The 18,694-nt window shown below is 41.2% G+C and overlaps 1 protein-coding gene and 1 long non-coding RNA gene across 3 annotated transcripts in view; one reads left to right on the forward strand and one right to left on the reverse strand.

Moving 5' to 3' along the window:
* Nucleotides 1–2,782, forward strand: part of taf6l (TAF6-like RNA polymerase II, p300/CBP-associated factor (PCAF)-associated factor) — a 29,973-nt gene extending 27,191 nt beyond the window's left edge. For both annotated transcript variants that reach the window (XM_030430377.1, XM_030430378.1), the window contains 3 exons: nucleotides 15–143; nucleotides 1,126–1,616; nucleotides 1,687–2,782. In XM_030430377.1, coding sequence (XP_030286237.1) covers nucleotides 15–143; nucleotides 1,126–1,616; nucleotides 1,687–2,038 — 972 coding nt within the window. In that variant the 3' untranslated portion in view covers nucleotides 2,039–2,782. The remainder of the gene's footprint in view (nucleotides 1–14; nucleotides 144–1,125; nucleotides 1,617–1,686) is intronic.
* The window catches only part of LOC115589477 (uncharacterized), a 38,923-nt gene extending 22,605 nt beyond the window's left edge, over nucleotides 1–16,318 (reverse strand). The window contains exons 1-2 of the long non-coding RNA XR_003985523.1: nucleotides 16,191–16,318; nucleotides 9,783–9,846 (exon numbers count right to left, since the gene is read on the reverse strand). This is a non-coding gene — a long non-coding RNA (uncharacterized LOC115589477). The remainder of the gene's footprint in view (nucleotides 1–9,782; nucleotides 9,847–16,190) is intronic.
* Nucleotides 16,319–18,694: the final 2,376 nt, after the last annotated feature.

The following is an 18,694-nucleotide window of genomic DNA, read 5'->3' on the forward strand; positions in this document are numbered from 1 at the left end:
TTTCTTGTTGGCAGGCTGTTGAGAGAGTGCTCTTCCCACACCTTCCTGCCTACTGGGCCAACCTCCAGGCTGTGTTGGATGACTACTCTGTTTCCAATGCCCAGGTCAAAGCAGATGGACATAAGGTCTATGGAGCCATTCTGGTCAGTATTGCAGTGGAGTCCTTACATACAGTGACCAACTGCAGAACTCTTTTTGTTTTTGATTTTTGATGGGCGTCACTGACCATCTCATTTAAATAACTTTCTGTCACTTCTGTTCACATTTCGCTTCCTGTCATCCCTCATTTCAATCAAACCAACTCTTCACTCCCCATGCTGCAGAACATCTAAATTAATATTTTTTGGATTTTACTAGTGGCATAAGTTTACACCAGTGTTTCTTACGTCAGGAAGTTCTGGAGGTGTATACCATATGAAAGAGTACAGTCTGCCTGGCTAGTTAGTTAATTGTTTGTATAGTCTGGGTTGTATTAGGTCTGTAAGAGAATATGTCAGAAGACCTACAGCCTTCTAGTATCACCATATAACATTTAATTTAATGTGAATGCCAAATCAGCCAAAGACTTATTTTGTTTTTTCCTCAATTTCTTAAATATCTTTTAGAGGCCTGGCAAATGATTTTTCTTTATGGAACAAAAATATATAAAAATATTTCAAAATGATACATTTTTTTCATCAGAATTAATAAGTGGACATCAATGTTTGTTTTTCTGTACTGTTAATCAGTCAAACCCCTCTCTGGTCAGGCTGCCTGCAACACAGATTGGATTCCACTGCCCTGCCAAGCTGCATTAAATATTACTATTTCTTATTTTCCCACCTGATCAATGGAACAAGCAAAAAAAACAACAAATTGTATTATAAATTTGTCTACTTTGTTTGATAGCCTGAAAGCCAGGTCAGTCGATGTTAGTACACCTGCAGCCAGTGCTGTGGCCCTTCACAGAGAGTTGAACCCTCCTACACCAACAACTTCACTTCAGACTTCACTGACATCTTTATGTTATTAATTGGTATTAGTTGGAGAGGTTGCTGTTGGAGATAACTGAGCTTTGGTTGACATAATCTTAGCATTCTAACCAGCATTTCCATTTTCTTTATTGTGCCCATATCTGTCCTGCAGGTGGCAGTGGAGCGCCTGCTGAAGATGAAGGCTCTGTCTCAGCCAGTAGAGGGAGGCTCCAGTGGTCAGCCAGCCACTGTGGTGGGTGCTATGGGTTACAGGGTGAGTTCGCCTTGCCTCAGCCCCCCTCCAGAGCCCCTTTCAGAGGCTGCCCTGGGAATCGCCAGCCACCTTCAAGCAGGTGGGGCTGGCTGTCCCTGGGAGGAGTGGACCCCGGTCCCTCTGCCTGCCATGTACTGTGAGCTCTACTCCTTCTTTGGCGACAGCCTGGCTGTCAGGTTCAGTACGGGACCCGACTTTGGTAGCTTCCCTACCTGCACCCCGTCCCAGCTCAGAGATGCCAGGAAGGAAGCCCCTGGCCCTACCTCCAACCCTGACACCACCCGAAAGATGCCACAGCTGACTGCCAACCTCAACATTAGCCCCAGGCAGGACGGGAGTCCTCGCACCGATCCACCCCCACCCAGCCTGGCAGTGACTGGAGCAGGAAGGTAAAGCAAGCACATCTAACATTATATGGCTTTGCATTGCTGAATGTAGTTGACTTTCTTTCTCCTTCAGGGCCCTGGCTCGCTCCTCCTCTTCCTCCTCCTCCTCCTCTATGCAGCGTTCCAGGTCTTCTTCATCACGTTCGGGCCAGCGTTCAGCAGGTCTGTCTCGGGACGTGTTCCCTAAAGCTCGCTTCACCTCACCTCAGATAGGACCTCCGGCGTTCACCTTCATCATCGGTGGTCGGCAGATGGGTCGACGTTGCCAAGGCCGCCGCCCCTTCCAGACAACTTTTGCCCCAACTCCACCTCATTCGGCTATCCCACCACGTGCCTACGCCCACAAACTTCCTGTCATTGGCAGGGTTGGCAAACCAGTACGCCGCTGGGCCTGTTCCCATTACTCCCTTCATCTACCTCTCTAGTGTTAGATATTAGCTGCAGAATGACTGTTACAGACCAACAGGCCCATCTTCATATATTTAGCTTAAGCTGCCATTGATATTTGATGGTGATAAAAGTTTAATTGATAAATTAATTTCAAGGAATCTGGTTTATTATCACTTGGGTGAATATTAATAATAATTTACTATGTCAACAACGGTCTGCATTGACTCATGAACTGATTTAAAGCCACTCTGTGTGGTATTAGATATCATCATTTCTCACATTAATCAAAATTCTGTTTTTCCTGTCCAACAGTCAAAAAGCCCAAGTCTTTACTTCACAATGATACAAAGACAGAAAGAAAAGCAGTGAATTCTAATTTTTAGGAAGCTGGAACAAGGTTTTTTGGCCTTTCTACATGATTTTGATGGTTGCTGATTTGCTTCCCATCCTCAACTGTTGTACTTGTAGTCATTTCTACAGTGAATGAGTACTGTAGGTTATATTGACTGAAATGACCATTCGATTCACCTTTCTGTCAATCGAGTATGTCTTTAGGGTGTGAACCTGCTGAAGCTGGAGCTCTGACCTTAGTGTCATGAACAGGATTCCACACACAAGAGACCGGTAAATGTGAGAAAGGTATAGAGTGACAGGTAGAATACCTGCCGAGGACCAATGCTGGAGCACCTGGACAGTTTATAGGCCTGCCTTGTGTTTGATTTAATTTTGTACATAGGTGTTGTTTTCTTTAAATAAAAAAATGTGCCGCATGTTTAAAACATTTTTTTTTTCAGTTCAAAAAAGCCTTAATTATATATATAAAAAAATATATATATATATATATATAATTAAGGGCTGGGCGAAAAATCGGCAAAATCGATTAATTCGAGTATTTGGTTTAGGACGATTTTTAAAAATGAAAATCGATTTTTTTATTTAACTTGCTCCGCCGCTGCTCCTCGTGGGCTCCCCGTAGTTCATAGTCGGCTCCGCCCTCCTCCCCCCATTGACTTTCCTCAGAGAAACAAACACAACATGCAGCCAGCAAAGAGTTTGTTCCTAAAAAGGCACCGTCTCGTCAGTAGCTTGGTTTTGTGGCGTCAGACCTCGAACAAACCACCGTCCGCTGCAAAGTATGTACAAAGCTGTTGCAAGTAAAGGCAGCGGATCGAACCATTTATTTCAGCATCTCAAATAGACGCCAGGATCACAGTGTGACACCTGTTGTTCACTACAAGATGTAGAGACCGCGGCAGCCCACACGTATCCGCTATAAAGCAGCAACATTAGCGGAACAATTTAATCATTGTGTCCCGTATTAGAAGAAAGGGTCCCTGTGGACAGCTGTTACAGATGCAGTCACGTTGCATATCGCTAAAGACATGCTGCTCGTATTTACTGTGGAAACGCCGGAGGTTCATCCACATGCAGAAAATGTTCGACCCCAGGTTTGTGTTACGAAGCCACAACGGGGCATGATGTCTCAAGCCAGAGGAAGCAGACAGGCTCGTGTTCCTGACCAAAAATTAGTCAAATCTACCAACATGTCATGTTTACTATGCAATGCATGCAGATGTTTAATTTAGATTACATATCTTCAGGTATATGAAATACTTTTTTGTAAACAAAGGCAGCATGGGCAAATGGCCCAGAACAAATTTCCCACACTGTGGGACAATAAAGTTCATCTTGACATCTTGACATCTTTTGCAAAATAAAGGATTTCATGAAAGTTATATTAACACTTTATCAATACCAATATGGAAACTTACCTGTTTTTATAATAGCAAGCAATCTGACATGTTAAATGTATGTTTACAAAAGCATTTTATCAAAAAGGGACACAGTCTTTTCAAAAGGATGCACTTTTTTATGTGAGTTTGAAGCTGCACTGTTTACAATGGCAGGGCAAATTTGTTGTAAATCATAGCATTAAAATAAAAGCAATGCTTTTAATAATTTCTTTGTAATTTGAAGTTTGTTCTTGAGAAGAGAAAAAAAAATCGATTCAAATCATAAATTGAGTTTGGTGTGAAAAAATCAGAGATTCAATTTGTAGGCCATATCGCCCAGCCCTAATATATATATGTGTGTGTGTGTGTGTATATATATATATATATATATATATATATATATATATATATATATATATATATATATATACACACACACACACACACACACACACACACACACACACACACACACACACTACTCACAATAAGTTAGGGATATTGTGAGAGACTCAGTGGATTTCATACATACGGTGTTTGTTACACTTCAGAGAGTTTTGGGATAGGGAGGCAATTGTATTGGGGTGATAGACACACCTCATTTTGTGTTTTCCACGTAATGGTCTCACTGTGTACAGTGTGCCTTACATATTGGGGCCAATACTAAAAGACAACCCTTTTCAATGTGGCATCAATTTCAACATTCTGTGGGTATAAAAAGCTGGTATTGTCAGCAAGTCATTCCAAGTTCATCATTCAAACAGCCATGAACACACGACATCACTTAACGGACGAGCAGCGCCACCTGGCCATAGCGCGCCTTCGGGTCGGTGGCAGGCAGTCAGATGTTGCTCGTGAACTTGGTGTGTCGCAAAGTGTCATCAGCAGACTTGCATCAAGACACAGAACTACTGGCAGAGTTCGTGACAGACCCAGGAGTGGAGCCCCACAAGTGACAGACCGCAACGATGACCAGTACCTAAGGACCTATGCACTCAGACATCGTTATGCAACTGCCACACAGCTGCAGGCCCAGTTACGAGATGTGAGGGGTACTAGGGTTTCCAGACAAACCATTCGAAACCGACTCCACCGCTTTGGCTTGAATGCCAAACGACCGTTGCAGGTGACTCCACTGACACCAAGACACCGCCGTGAACGTTTGCAGTGGGCACAAGACCATGTGACCTGGACAATGCAGCAGTAGTCTACTGTCCTGTTCACTGATGAGTGTGGGGTCACCTTGCACAGAAATGATGGTCGTCAGCATTGCTGGAGAAGGTGAGGTGAGCGATACGCTGAGGTCAACATGGTCCCCAGGGTTCCCTTTGGTGGAGGAGGTGCAACAGTCTGGGCAGGCATCACCAGTCAGCGCAAAACAGATTTGGTTATTGTAGATGGCTCAGTCACTGCACGTTCTTATCTCAGAGACATCATAGAACCCATCATCATCCCCCAATTCCGCCAGCACACCCCCAACTTTCTGTTCATGGATGATAATGCTCCACCACATCGTGCCAGAATTGTCACAGCTCGACTTCAGGAAGTCGGAGTGCCTCATATGGTATGGCCAGCACTGTCCCCTGACCTGAACCCCATAGAGCACGTCTGGGACCAGCTGAAGCAGAGACTGGATGATCGTACCCCACCCCACGTGACCTGGCAGAACTGCGTGTAGCACTTGTGGAGGAGTGGAACGCATTGCCTCAGAACAACATCATGAGGCTAGTGAGGAGCATGAGACGTCGCTGTCAAGCTGTCATTGCGGCAAATGGTGGAAACACCCGCTACTGACATTGTCAATTTTTGTTATTTGGGGCTATCCTTGTTATTGTCTAAATTTTTGGGGTAATAAATATTAAACTAATGAAAATTAAAATTAAAATTCAGACCAAATAGGAAAAGCACTCATGTAAATAACAATATCCCAAACTTATTGTGAGTAGTGTATATGCACCCAATAGTAAAAGTTTTTCAAACATGTTATTTAGTTGAATAACATTATTTTTATCCGTCTGGTTTTCTGATATTAATGGAAGGGAAATACTAATTAAATGACTACTAACTGCATGCAGGTACTGAGGGACGTTTTGGGCCCCTGGGGTCTGGACCCCCTTCCAGATAATGACTTGGCCTGGTTTGCAGCCAGTCGAGTTTTTCCACGCCCAACTGGGTAAAGCATTTCTGTATGGACCTTAGTGAACAGGGGCTTTGTCATGTTGAAACAGGAAAGGGACAGACTCAAACTGTTGACACAGAGTTATAATAATAATAATAATTATAATGGATTGGATTTGTATGGAGCTTTTCTAGGTACTCAAAGTGCCTCAAAGGGTTCCAGTTTCCATTCATTCACACACAGTCATACTGGTGGAGGTGAACTACGATAGTAGCCACAGCTTCCCTGGGGCAGACTGACGGGAGTTGGAAGAACACAATGTAAAATGTCATTGTATGCTATAGTATTAAGATTTCCATCACTGGAACAAAGGGGCCTAAAGTAGGAAAAACAGCCTCAGAGCAGGAGTACAAGCTCACATACTGTTAGCCATTCAGTGCCCATGATAGACTCATAATTGAGACTATATAAGAAGGGAAGGGGGGGGGGGGGCTTAGCTTAAGTTGGAAGCTAAGCTAATTTGTTCCCATCAGGAAGTCAATGTTTTGTCGCTGATGTGTTTTCAGCTGAATCATCGTTGACCGCCATCATTATCCTCTTCCTACAGTCGTCAGTTTATACCTCTGTGCTCAGGCTCAGCTCACAGAGATGACTGATGGGCATGACAGACTTGTGATGGCCGGTCACCAGACACATGAGCCTCTCGGTGCTGGTCAAACACCGTGTCAAATACCACGGCCAACTGTTGTCCCAGTACAGCCTCTGAAACACAAAGACTTAAAGGTCTCATGATCATCACCAGTGACCTCAAACAGAGTGACCTGTTGGCTTAAAGCTGTTAAATTCTTACAACTTCCTGCAACAACACTACTGTTAGCCTTCTGCTACAAAATTACAAGGCTAAAATGATGACTGTCAGTACAAACAGTGTAACAATTCATGCATCACATGATGTTAACACAGGTTTAGATATACAGCAGTGAGAGTGGTTTAAACATGATCTCAACTGGACTTAAATGATCACACAAATCGTGTTTAATGTATTTACTGTCAGGCTGTTTACTGTCAAAACTATTTAAAATGAAAACATACATCATTCTGAGGGAACAGCCTCCTGTCAGACTGAGATGTTAAAAATCTCAGTAATAACATCGACTGACTGATCAGCACATGTTTTTAGTTCACGGCCAGGTATATTAACTGGACCAGCAGCCTTATTTATATTTACTCTTAGCAGGAGTTTCCTCACATCTGCTGTGGCTACTGACAGTGGCCTGTCTTTCGGAGGTGGAGTAGACTTCACGGCTGAGTTTTTATTGAAGTGATCGAAGCAAGCATAAAATGTGTTCAGCTCATTCGGCAGTGTGGACTCACACCTGATGAGGGCACTATTGCTCTTGTAGCCTGTGACCTGTTGACTCTTTAGTGCTGTTGATGTTGAAGTCCCTCTCCAGTCTCTGCTGATGTCTCCTCTTTGCCTCTTTGCAGCCAGGGTTCAGTCTTGCCCTGGCAGTGTTGTATGCTTCCTTGTCATTCATCCAGGCCTTCTGGTTGGGGAATTAACTTCCTGTCTTTGTGATCACCACGTCATCAACACATTTGCTTGCTGATATATGACGTCACTGAAGATGTATATTCTACTAGAATGATGTTGTTATCCTGAGTGGCAATATCTCTGAACATTTGCCACACACTTTGTCAACTGTGAGTATGTAGGCAAAAGTCACTAGCTAAGCAAGCTAAACTGAAGCTAAGCTACTTTTTTTAAAGCCTGGCAAAATCAATTGATCATGTGATCTTGTGAGGTAACTAATTAGTTACCTCGCAATGCAGCTGGATTCACAAGATCACATGATCAGTTCTTATTTTTTTAACCACCAAGCAACCACCAAGAAATGCTGCAGAAACTAACACAGTCACTCTGAGGGTCTTTGCTTGACTGATCAAAAAACTTTGAATCACCCAAATCCTCAATTTAGCTTCTCTAACCTGTTAGATCCCGAGCTTTACCCCTGTCCAGGAGGTACTCGACCAGCTCTCCGTTTAAAGGGTTAGATCCCTAAACCTTCAAGAGGTTGCTTAAAAACTGGGAATTTAAATAGGGATTTCTTAAGCTGGTGGTGAGGAGACTCGCCTAGCTTCTAACTGCCTGAATCCGAACGTCTACCCTGCTTCCTTTGGTTTGGCACCTGACATGAATAGCCCTTGAGTCAGATACAGCAACCAGCCACGCCCGTTATGGCAGCTCTCCTCTAAATTATCAGTGTACTTGGTATGGTGCTAGGTTGGTGCTGGAGCACCCCTAAAAAGGGGCTAGCCTCGCCCATGGTCAGGTCTATCCATGGCTTGCTTCTCCCCTCCTGCTGAAAGTCCAAGTCCTTGAGGCAAATCACCACCCCTGCCGAGTTCTCGTAACTTCCTGAATGTCCAAACTTCACGCCAGCAGAGTGAACAAAAGTACTCCAATATCCAAATTGTAATCCACAGCATGTTGGCAAAAATGGTTAATCTGTTGTGCTCTTAATTCATTGATCTGTTTCTGCTGAAGATTTCTTGAAGTCCTTTCTGCGATGTTAAGGCTGCTCACATTCTCCGTCTCAGGTGTTTCTTCAAGGCTACAGCCAGTGGAATAACGAACTTTAGTCCGTGCTCCTCAGGTTATATACACTCTTGCTTTGGACACTGGCTTGGTTTTGTGTCCTTATTAGGACATTTTTTCAGCATCTGACCATTCACTGGCTGATAACCTCTTGATTAAGATTTCATAGCGCTCCTATCTTGCTTCGGACAGTGGCACAGTGGTTTTATGTCCTTATTAGGACATTTTTTCAGCATCTGACCATTCACTGGCTGATAACCTCTTGATTAAGATTTCATAGCGCTCCTATCTTGCTTCGGACAGTGGCACAGTGGTTTTATGTCCTTATTAGGACATTTTCCCACCATCTCTCCGTTCAATGACTAATAGTCCCTTGATGACGGCTAACAATTTCATAATAATCTGACACGCCTCGGTCACGATCTGTGCCCGTGCCCAAAGCATGATCCGATTTTGACACTTCCTTTTGGCCTCATGTTGACCTGATCAGTTCTTTAAAACCTTCTCATGACGGCTCAACAATGTTTCTTTACTGATTTTCATTAGATCTCTATACTTAAATACATCATGGTTACACCTTACACCTCCTTTAACTTTGCAAAGTTAATACTTAATCAAAAATGATCATCAGAGACAGAATGACAGACAGAGCCTTGAGTGTAACACTTCCTCTTTTTCACAGACACACCGTGTCGCCATTTCCTCTTCACTTCCTATTTCAACACACCTTTAATGTAATGGTTTAACACTTTCCAATGAATTTATGGCAAACACAATGCAGCAGGCAAAGTTTTGATATATTTCAGAATCATTTCAGGACTAAGTATAATGTCCCTTTCTTGTATTTGTGTCTGGCAGGAGTGTATGAATCCCAACTTTCCTGACACTGTCTCCGTGTGTACATACTGGTATTTATATTAGACAGGAGTAAATGGATCTCAACTATTTTGACAAACCACAGTGTTTGCGAACATAATAGAGAACATTCTAAGAAAATGTTTATAACATGATATCCTTAATAAGATATGGCACCATTGTACATGTTATCATGTGGAGTCTGGTCAAAGGTCATACATGTGACTCTACTATGGACTGTTGCATCATGGTTGCATGGACAGCACGATGTTCTGTTTATTAGAAGTTATTAATATCGTGGCATAGATTCCTGCTGCCTGACGCCGTCTCTGTGCTCCTGACAGACAGCTCACAGGTGTTTGGCTTAGCTAGGCTATATTTACAAATGTCACCGATGGAACTGCACAGTATGATACCAGCAGGGATCTGATTACTCAAGCAGTGGTAAATCACAAGTACATGTTCATACATACCTTGAAAGAAAGTGAGGTCTTATGTTCACTTTGAGTTTGAGTTCCCAGGTGTTTCAATGAGGTCCTATATAATAGAGGAAAAGAGAGGAGAAATTGCATTGGTACTGTATGTTTAAGTCCTTTATGCTGATTAAATTGCCATTTAGTTTGTTGATTATCTAAAATTAAGTGCCTTTATCATTTGATCTTATTGACTGTATATTTAAGTTTCTGTAAATTATATCTCCCTACATGATGATCTGACTGCATTTGCTTATCCACACTGCCAAGAAAATATTTGAGGAAGAGAAATACTCAATTTTGGTTTAAATGTTTTTCTACCTACAAACGGTATTTAAAACATATTGGGATCAGCCTTAGAGAGCTGCACTACAACAGAGAGTGGTCGACATGGTGTATCCTGAATTTCAGTCCCTTTATCAATCTCGATAACTGCTGGATCACACTCTTCATTGATAGTTAACTGGTGAGTCCCTGATATCCACAACTCCAGTTTATAATGCAGATTCAGGTTTTGTTGTTGTGTTCCAGTTGAACAGCAGACAGAGTATGAATGTGTGATTTAGAAAGTTTCCCTTTAAAACTGCCAATTTTAAAAAGAGGCTATGTAGTTTGAGAAGAAAAGAAAAACGAGCTTTTCTCAGAGAAAAATATGGTCCCAGAACACTGTTTGAAGCCAGAAGGGTGGCCACATATAAACAAAGTAAAACTGTAATATGTGTTGTCCTTTAAGCTCATTTTGTTTATTCAGTCATGAACACAAATAGAGTTTGATTATTTAGTTTGATTAGGCAGAAAAAAATCTGCCAATGAAGATCTGTCCCTTATAATTAACATTTCTTCAACAAAACTACAGAGTGCTGCTTTAATTTTGAATAAAACCGAGATAGAAATGTGGCTGATGGTATGGTGTGATGGTCACATTTTCATGGGTATAGTGTCAGTGTTCATTATTGGTATTTCTCTGCTGGTCTACTGGCTTATGGAAATCATATACATAATGTCAATTATTTTTCTGCTCCTATTTTTCACAGCTTCACTTTTCTATGTACACAAAATAAACTTTTCTCTCAGATTTTGAGCACTATTTGTTAAAAGCCATGTTAGTGAGCATTTTTCCTTTGCCAAGATGATCTGTCCAGCTGACATTTGTGGCATATCAGGATGTTGATTAAACAGCATGACTATTGCACAGGAGTGCTTCTCTTTAAAAGGCCACTGTAAAATGTACCATTTCATCATAAAAAATAAATATATATAGGCTCTGATCCACGGACTTTACATGACGAGGGTTACAGATACCCCAGAGAACAAGGTGGGGGTGGGGGAGTCATGGATGAGAAAACCAGGCAGTCTGGTGTGACTGTTTAGCTCTTGCAGTGTACCACATCTTGTGTGCATGGAGTTGATCAGGCTGTTGATTGTGGCCTGTGAGATGTGGGTCCACTCCTCTTCAATGGCAGGGGGAAGTTGGATATTGGCAGGAACTGGAGCACTGTCGAACATGTTGATCCAGAGAATACCAAGCATGTTCAATGGCTACCGTGTCTGCACAAACTGGACAGACAACTGAACTGGCTACACCCTCACTTTACATGAGTGTGTGACAGAGACAAAACTATTTGTCTCTTGTCTTTCCCTTTCCTATGGAATCCCTAAAGGGCCATGCATTCAAACATTTTATTTCCTCAGTTTTCCTGTGATAACGAGTTAATTTCACTTGTTTTCTCGAGATCTCGAGTTATTATCTTGAAATAACAACTGCCGTTTCACCGAGATAACGGAATAATAGGCCTAAGATTTCTATCACACACCAGTGGCATGGCATGCTGACCGATGGGTTTACAGATAATATACACATTAGTCTGCATAACGGTCAGCTATATCGGCAGTGCAATTTAAGTGAGCCTGATGTCGTTGTTAACTAAATACGAGGTTCTGGGCATCCGGTATCCATGGAGACCCCTGAGACCTCGTAGCTGGTCAGCTATGTAGTTAATGACGACATCAGGCTCACTTAGATTGCACCGCAGGTATAGCTGAAGCCTTGCTAGCCGTCTTTTTATATCAGGCACACTAATGTGTATATTATCTGTAATAGCAAGGCATAATGCTATTTCAGCCTGTGTCAGGCCGTGGTTGAAAAGATATGCGACGCGGTGATCAATATGCTCCTGCTCCTCTGACATTGCTACACTGAGTGATGTTACACTGAATGATGTTTCCTGCAATGATTTAAAACTGTCGTTTTGTTTTCTCAAGATCTCGAATTAATTATATCGTTATCTCGGGAAAACAAAGTTTCATTATCTCGAAATCTCGAGAAAATGATCCTGTTATCTCGGGAAAACAGAGGAAATAAAATGTATAAATGCATGGCCCTTTTAGTACGGAAGCCCTAAACGGCCATGCATTCATATATTTTATTTCCTCCGTTTTCCCGTGATAACAAGTTAAATTCCTCCGTTTTCCCGAGATAATGGGATAATTTTCTCAAGATCTCGTGATAACGAAACTTTGTTTTCCTGAGATAACACACCTTCGGAGACACCATAAGAGCTTGTACCCTTTCAAAATAAAAGTCCCGCATTTAGTGCCTAATATAATTAATCAAATAATAACTTGGTTTCAAAGAATATCAGTTAACTAAATTTAAACAAGATGTTCTTATTAACAATTTCATCTCAAGATCTCGAGAAAATTATCTCGTTATCTCGGAAAACGGAGGAAATTAACTCATTATCACGGGAAAACGGAGGAAATAAAATATATGAATGCATGGCCGTTTCGGGCTTCCGTACTTTAGGGCTTTCGTACATGCCACTTATGTGAGACGGAAATCTCAGGCCTATCACACTGTCATTATCTCGAGATCTCGAATTAATTATATCATTATCACGGGAAAACAAAGCTTTATTATCACGAGATCTCGAGAAAATTATCCCGTTATCATTGGAAAACAAATGAAATTATCTCGTTATCTCGGGAAAACGGAGGAAATTAACTTGTTATCTCGGGAAAACAGAGGAAATAAAATATATGAATGCATGGCCGTTTAGGAGATGGCCCTCGATCTTTCTTATTTTTTTGCTTTATTTTTACCCTCCCAAAAGCAGCTGTTTCCCAGTGAGCCTGCAGAGTAAACTGCTGGGAGGATGAAGGGACACTGAGGTTCAGTCCCATATAGGGCTGCACGATATTGGAAAAACTTACATTGTGATTTTTTTAACCCTGCGATATATATATTGCGATACGAAAAAATACAGGAATTTTCATCAGATGACCTGAATAACACTTTATGTTATGCTGCACTGCTGCTATCTTGTGGACAATTAACCTGCACTGATCTTACCTCTTTTTGTCGTACTGAGCTGTGTGGTACTGACATTAATGGTCAAACTAATTAGTTGTGTTACCTCTCGCTGTAGCAACAGATGCAAGGCACTGTCGACACAGACCACGTGTTTGGTCAATATCATCCTTCTTGTGGAGGCGAAATAATTCCAGATAACTGACGTTGCTTTTCTCAGTCCCTCCAGAAAAACGCGATTATGCGATCGCATAATTAAATGCATAATCAGCATTTTTTCAAATACGCCGCACTTTCGCCGCACAAATTGCCGATTTCCGCGCAAAATATGCGGGGCTTGCATGATTTCATAATCCCCGCATTTTCGTTGCAAAAAAGTCACATATATCTTAGCAGAAAGTTGAAAAATGTTGCGTTTACTTAACACAAGAGCAGCCATTTTCCCCTGTTGCCATGGGAACTCTATGAAGCGACGTAATTACGCGATGTGAACATCATCAAAAGCTGCAAACCCCGCGATGAAGCCATGATGAAGCCCGCAAATCAGTCTCATTTGCCAACAAAAAATCATACTAGTTTCAAAAACCTTACAGTTGTAAGTGTATGTAAATTTACGTTACAGTAAGAGATTGCCCTGTGTGCATTGGAAGCACTTATTTTAACAGAAGATGTCTGTTTTGTATAGCTACCTCTGTAAAACAGGAAGCACATTTTATTTTTTTATATTTCATTTATTCATATTTACAGAAGTTGCAGCATATTCCTTTTGTAAAGCTACAGAACTTGTTTGACTCATCAATGATTTGTAAGTTTGAGCCATATGTTTATTAAGGTCTGAAATAAAACAAGCTGAGAACTTAAATATTCCAGGCATTTTCTGTGATGTAGTATGCTTGCTTATCATAGGAAGTAATAAGAAATGACTCTTTACATTAAGGTAATAGCCTAGTGAGAACAGGATGTTGGGGGAATCACTTTTTTTTCTCTTTTTCATCAAACCGCAGTTTTTGCAAGTTCCCGCAATTTTTGCAAGTTCCCACAATTTCATCGCGGAAAATTGCATAAATATCCCACATATTCCATCTCATTTTTTAAGAAAACGTGCCGCATAATCAAGGATTTTTGCCCGCAACAATAAAAAAAAACCTCTGCATTTTTCTGGAAGGACTGTTTTCTTTTTGGCACCAAGTCTTCATTTTCGGCAATTTTCTCTTGTTGCTCATTTTTCAATGTTGTTCCCAGCGACTCACTCCATGAGCAGGGGCTGGTCTGCTTTGGCACACTGATTAAGAACTAATGTGATTGGTGGATCGCTGCCCATGCAGAGTCTGCATGCACAGCGTGTGTCAGGTACCCTTAAAATTAGATGAGTTCACTTGCCTCCTACATTGCAGGCCCTGCGATTTGACTATTGCGCATACATACATCGTGATGACGATGCTCAAATGATATATCATGCCAGCTCTAGTCCCATAACAGAAGTGGCTCAGCAAATATATTATTGTCACTGGCAAACTCTATAATATCCCTGTAGTTCTAGCCAACATATATGCTCCTAACCATGATGATGAACAGTTTATCTCCTCTTTCTTAGCCACCTTGCCAAATCTGGATACCCACAAATTGATTTTAGGTGGGGACTTTAATTTAGCTCTCAATCCATGGTTAGATAGATCATCCAACAAAACACAGACTCTTACTAATTTGGCAAAAGTGATAAACACATTTATAGACACCTATAGAATAACAGACCCCTGGCGATTTCTATACCCAAATCAATGTAGCCTACCTATTCTTTTTTCTCACCCGTCCATCACACCTACACAAGGATAGATTATTTTCTCATTGATTGTGAACTTCTCTCTGTGGTGAGACATTGTGATTAAGAAGCAATGGTATTATCAGATCATAGCCCTCTTGTTCTCAAATTAGCATTTCTTAACAAGCATATGCCCAGGACCTGGAACTTTGATAATTCTTTATTGTCTAGCAAAGGTTTCGTGCAGGACATAAAATCCCAAATACAGTTCTATCTGCTGACGAATGACTCACCAGAGGTCTCTAAAAGCACTCTTTGGGAAGCCCTTAAAGCTTATATCAGAGGCCAGATTATTTCTTTAAAAGCTTTAGCCATACGGACGCAAAATGAGCAGCGGAATGTCCTGTCTGATAAAATTCTCGATTTAGATCAACAATAGCTACGCAATCTCTCCCTCATCCGATCTGTACAAGGAAAGACTCTCCCTCCAAACTGAGTTCAATATTCTTTCCACTTCGGAGACAACTAATTTAATGACACGAGCTCGCCATAGATTCTATGAACAGGGTGACAAGGCGGGTAATGTCCTTGCACTCCAAATCAGGGAATCAGCGGCTTCTAGATTGATTACAGAGATTCGCACTAGTTCTGGACTATTGACAGTAAATCAACAAGAAATTAATGACGAATTTAAACAGTTTTATTCTAAATTATATTCTACTGATTCAGCCAGTGACCCCATATTAATTGAAGGCTTTCTCGATAAATTGGATACACCTTCAATAACTTCAGAAGATAAAGAGCATCTTGAGGAAGCTATTACCCAAGAAGAAATACGACAAGCTATACGTAATATGCAGAGCTCAAAAGCCCCGGGCCCAGATGGGTACACAGCAGAATTCTATAAAACATTCATAGACCTTATCTCTCCTTTACTACTTGAGGTATTTAATGAATCCCTTCCCTTAGAACAGGTCTCCTCCCACCAACGTTTTATCAAGCCAGTATCTCTCTACTGCTTAAAAAAGACAAAGATCCGCTCAGTCCAGGCTCTTATAGACCGGCGAGTCTTCTGGATGTAGGCCAAGATTTTAGCTAAATGACTGCAGAAAGCATGGGCGAGGCTAGCACCCCTAAAAATGGGCTCAGCACCCCTAAAACTTGGAGTAAGAAATGTTGTTATTCTAAAATTTGTGTTCGTCTTCGACAAGGTTAAATTATGTCCAAACCATACTCCGTAGTGGGTGGTTTAAAATGTATATGTTAAGGACGAAAATGAAAACACCCCCGCTTAGCAAATGGTATCATCCTCTTCTCACGCGCTACTTCTCGTCTGTACCTGCACTGCTCCACAGCCCGACCGTCGTCCAGCGACACACACGCAGAGTGAGAATCCGTTTAGTTGTAGTGTTGTGAATCATCTAGCTCATTCAAAGCAGAGCTCCACCAAAGAGCCTGCAATCGTTGTGGGAGGTTATCTCATGTGTCAGTGTTTCCTCTATATGCATTCTGCTGCTGGATTTTCAGCGCTGCCGCAACATTGTTTTTTAAAAAAATAAATAAAATGAAAACATGATTTCTGTAAGTTTAATATCACGGGGGGCGAATGGCGAATTAAAGTTGCACACAGTGAAAGCACTACACCTTAAGTTATCTTGAAATCGATTATTATTGTCATAACTGCTATTTGTATAATTTCTACAAGTCACCGTTTAAGTTGAGTGACTGAAATTCCAGTGTTAGCAGGAGGAGGACGGTCAGCTCACCTCTCAGAGCCTCGCTGAATCACTGGAAACTGATTTAGGGACCGTCCTTAAATTACTTTGCATACATATATTAATACAAAATAATTGCAATATCTTCCATGTCATGTGACCCAGTGACTCCAAACCAGCAGATTGTATTAGTAAACTTGACGAATGAGACACAGCCCTTTCTACTGTACTTTAGTGCTTCCTCTATTTTATATGAATATTAATATGCAGAAATTGTTAGTTTTTTTTCTCAATAGCTTCCATGTCATGTGGCCAACTTACTTCTGAAACAGATTCTGTTTCCATAAAAAATCTATAATAATAAAGAAAATAATGGTAAAAAAGTTATCTAATGCGCAAGAGGTTAACATATTTTCAAGCAGCAATGTCAACTTCTACACTATTTTGTCTCATGTCTTAGATTCTGATTCTTAAATTCTGAAAATGATTTTATTTCTTAAAAATCTCACCAGTAGTTACCATTTAAAGGGTTATTTTTCAAAATGTTCTTCCCCCCTAGTGTTGCTAGGTTACCGACTCAGAGCACCGCTGCTACAAAACAATCTCGGGGAAACACTGTTCTAAGAATTTCAGATGTGTGGGGCGAACTATTTCTGTCTTAGCTGAAGCCGACAACGGAATATGGAAAAGTACGGAGCCCTGGAGGTGACATGGATAGTTTTTTTTTTAATCTTGCGAGTGCGACTTACTATCTTGCGTGCGCCAGTTACTATCACGCACGTGCGACTTGCTGTATCTCGTGCGCGCAAGATGGTAAGTCGCGCACGCAAGATAGTAACTCGCACGTGCGAGATAATATATCGCACTCGCGAGATAATATCTCCCACTTGCGAGATAGTAAGTAAGATGCAGTGGCACTCTGGCTCAAATGATTGAATGAAGTGAACTTTGTGGTGTTAACTCAACAATGATGGGACGCTGGAATCATGAACAAGTGCCATTTACTTCATCAACTTATACTGTAACATTGTTCTCAGTAGCAGCGTCGTATTGTACATAGTCGCCATGTTGTTGCACTCTGACCTCTCTACGTGCAGCGTGTTAACTATGACCTGTCTTATATAACAGCGTCCACTTGTGGTATAAAGAGCAATAGTATATCTGTTTTATATAATAACAGAAGACAACAAACGTGTTTAGTGTACTGTGAAAGCCGAGAGAATGTGGTCTATGTGAGAATGTCTTGGAAAATTGAAGGTATTTTAGTAAATGTAGGTTTTCTGTCACAGCTTTCACATGAATATGATACTATATGCACCTGCATCCATTGTTAATCGTTTGTCCTGATTGCCAGTTGTGACTGCTGCAACATTATTTCCTAAATTAATTATAACCAAACTACTATTACCTTTACAACTCCTCCATCATGGCTAGCATAATAGCCATTAAAATAGCTATTAAAACACCTGGACACTCATCGTGGATCATCAAAATACCTGTTACATGTACCTCTTACCGTTACACAATAAGAATAAGACACTTTATTAACTTTAATTAATTAATTAATCAATTAAAATTCTGAGATGGTCTTGATCCATGATAATAAGCCTGCATTTAACGGACCGCACTGTTAAATTACGTCAAAATGCGCTTGAATTAATATCTCGCACGTGCGAGATACTAAGTCACGCGCGCGAGATACAGTAAGACGTGAGTGCGAGATAGTAACTGGCACGTGCGAGATACTAAGTCGCACTCACGAGATAAAAAAAAAAACGTCCATGTCACCTCCAGGGCTCCGTAGAAAAGTGTTAAGCTAAAGTAAAAAGAAAAAAAGATTGGTTCAACTAACTCCAAAATCCAATGTTAAAATGATAAAGTTACTTTTCAATTTTTTGTTTTGGTGAGAAAAAAGGGTGGGTGGTGGCAGTGGGGCTCAATGGGTGCTCAGCACCCCTAAAGCTCTGACCCTAGAATCGCCCCTGGCAGAAAGTGCTCCCAACATTGATATCTGGGGACCAAACAGGTTTTATTAAAGAAAGACATTTATTTTTTAACCTCCGACGCTTATTAAATATTATCAATTCTTCCAGCTCAAATTCGCATAGTCCCGAGGTGCTAATATCTC

The sequence above is a fragment of the Sparus aurata genome, chromosome 10 (assembly GCF_900880675.1).
Source record: "Sparus aurata chromosome 10, fSpaAur1.1, whole genome shotgun sequence".
NCBI lineage: Eukaryota > Metazoa > Chordata > Actinopteri > Spariformes > Sparidae > Sparus > Sparus aurata.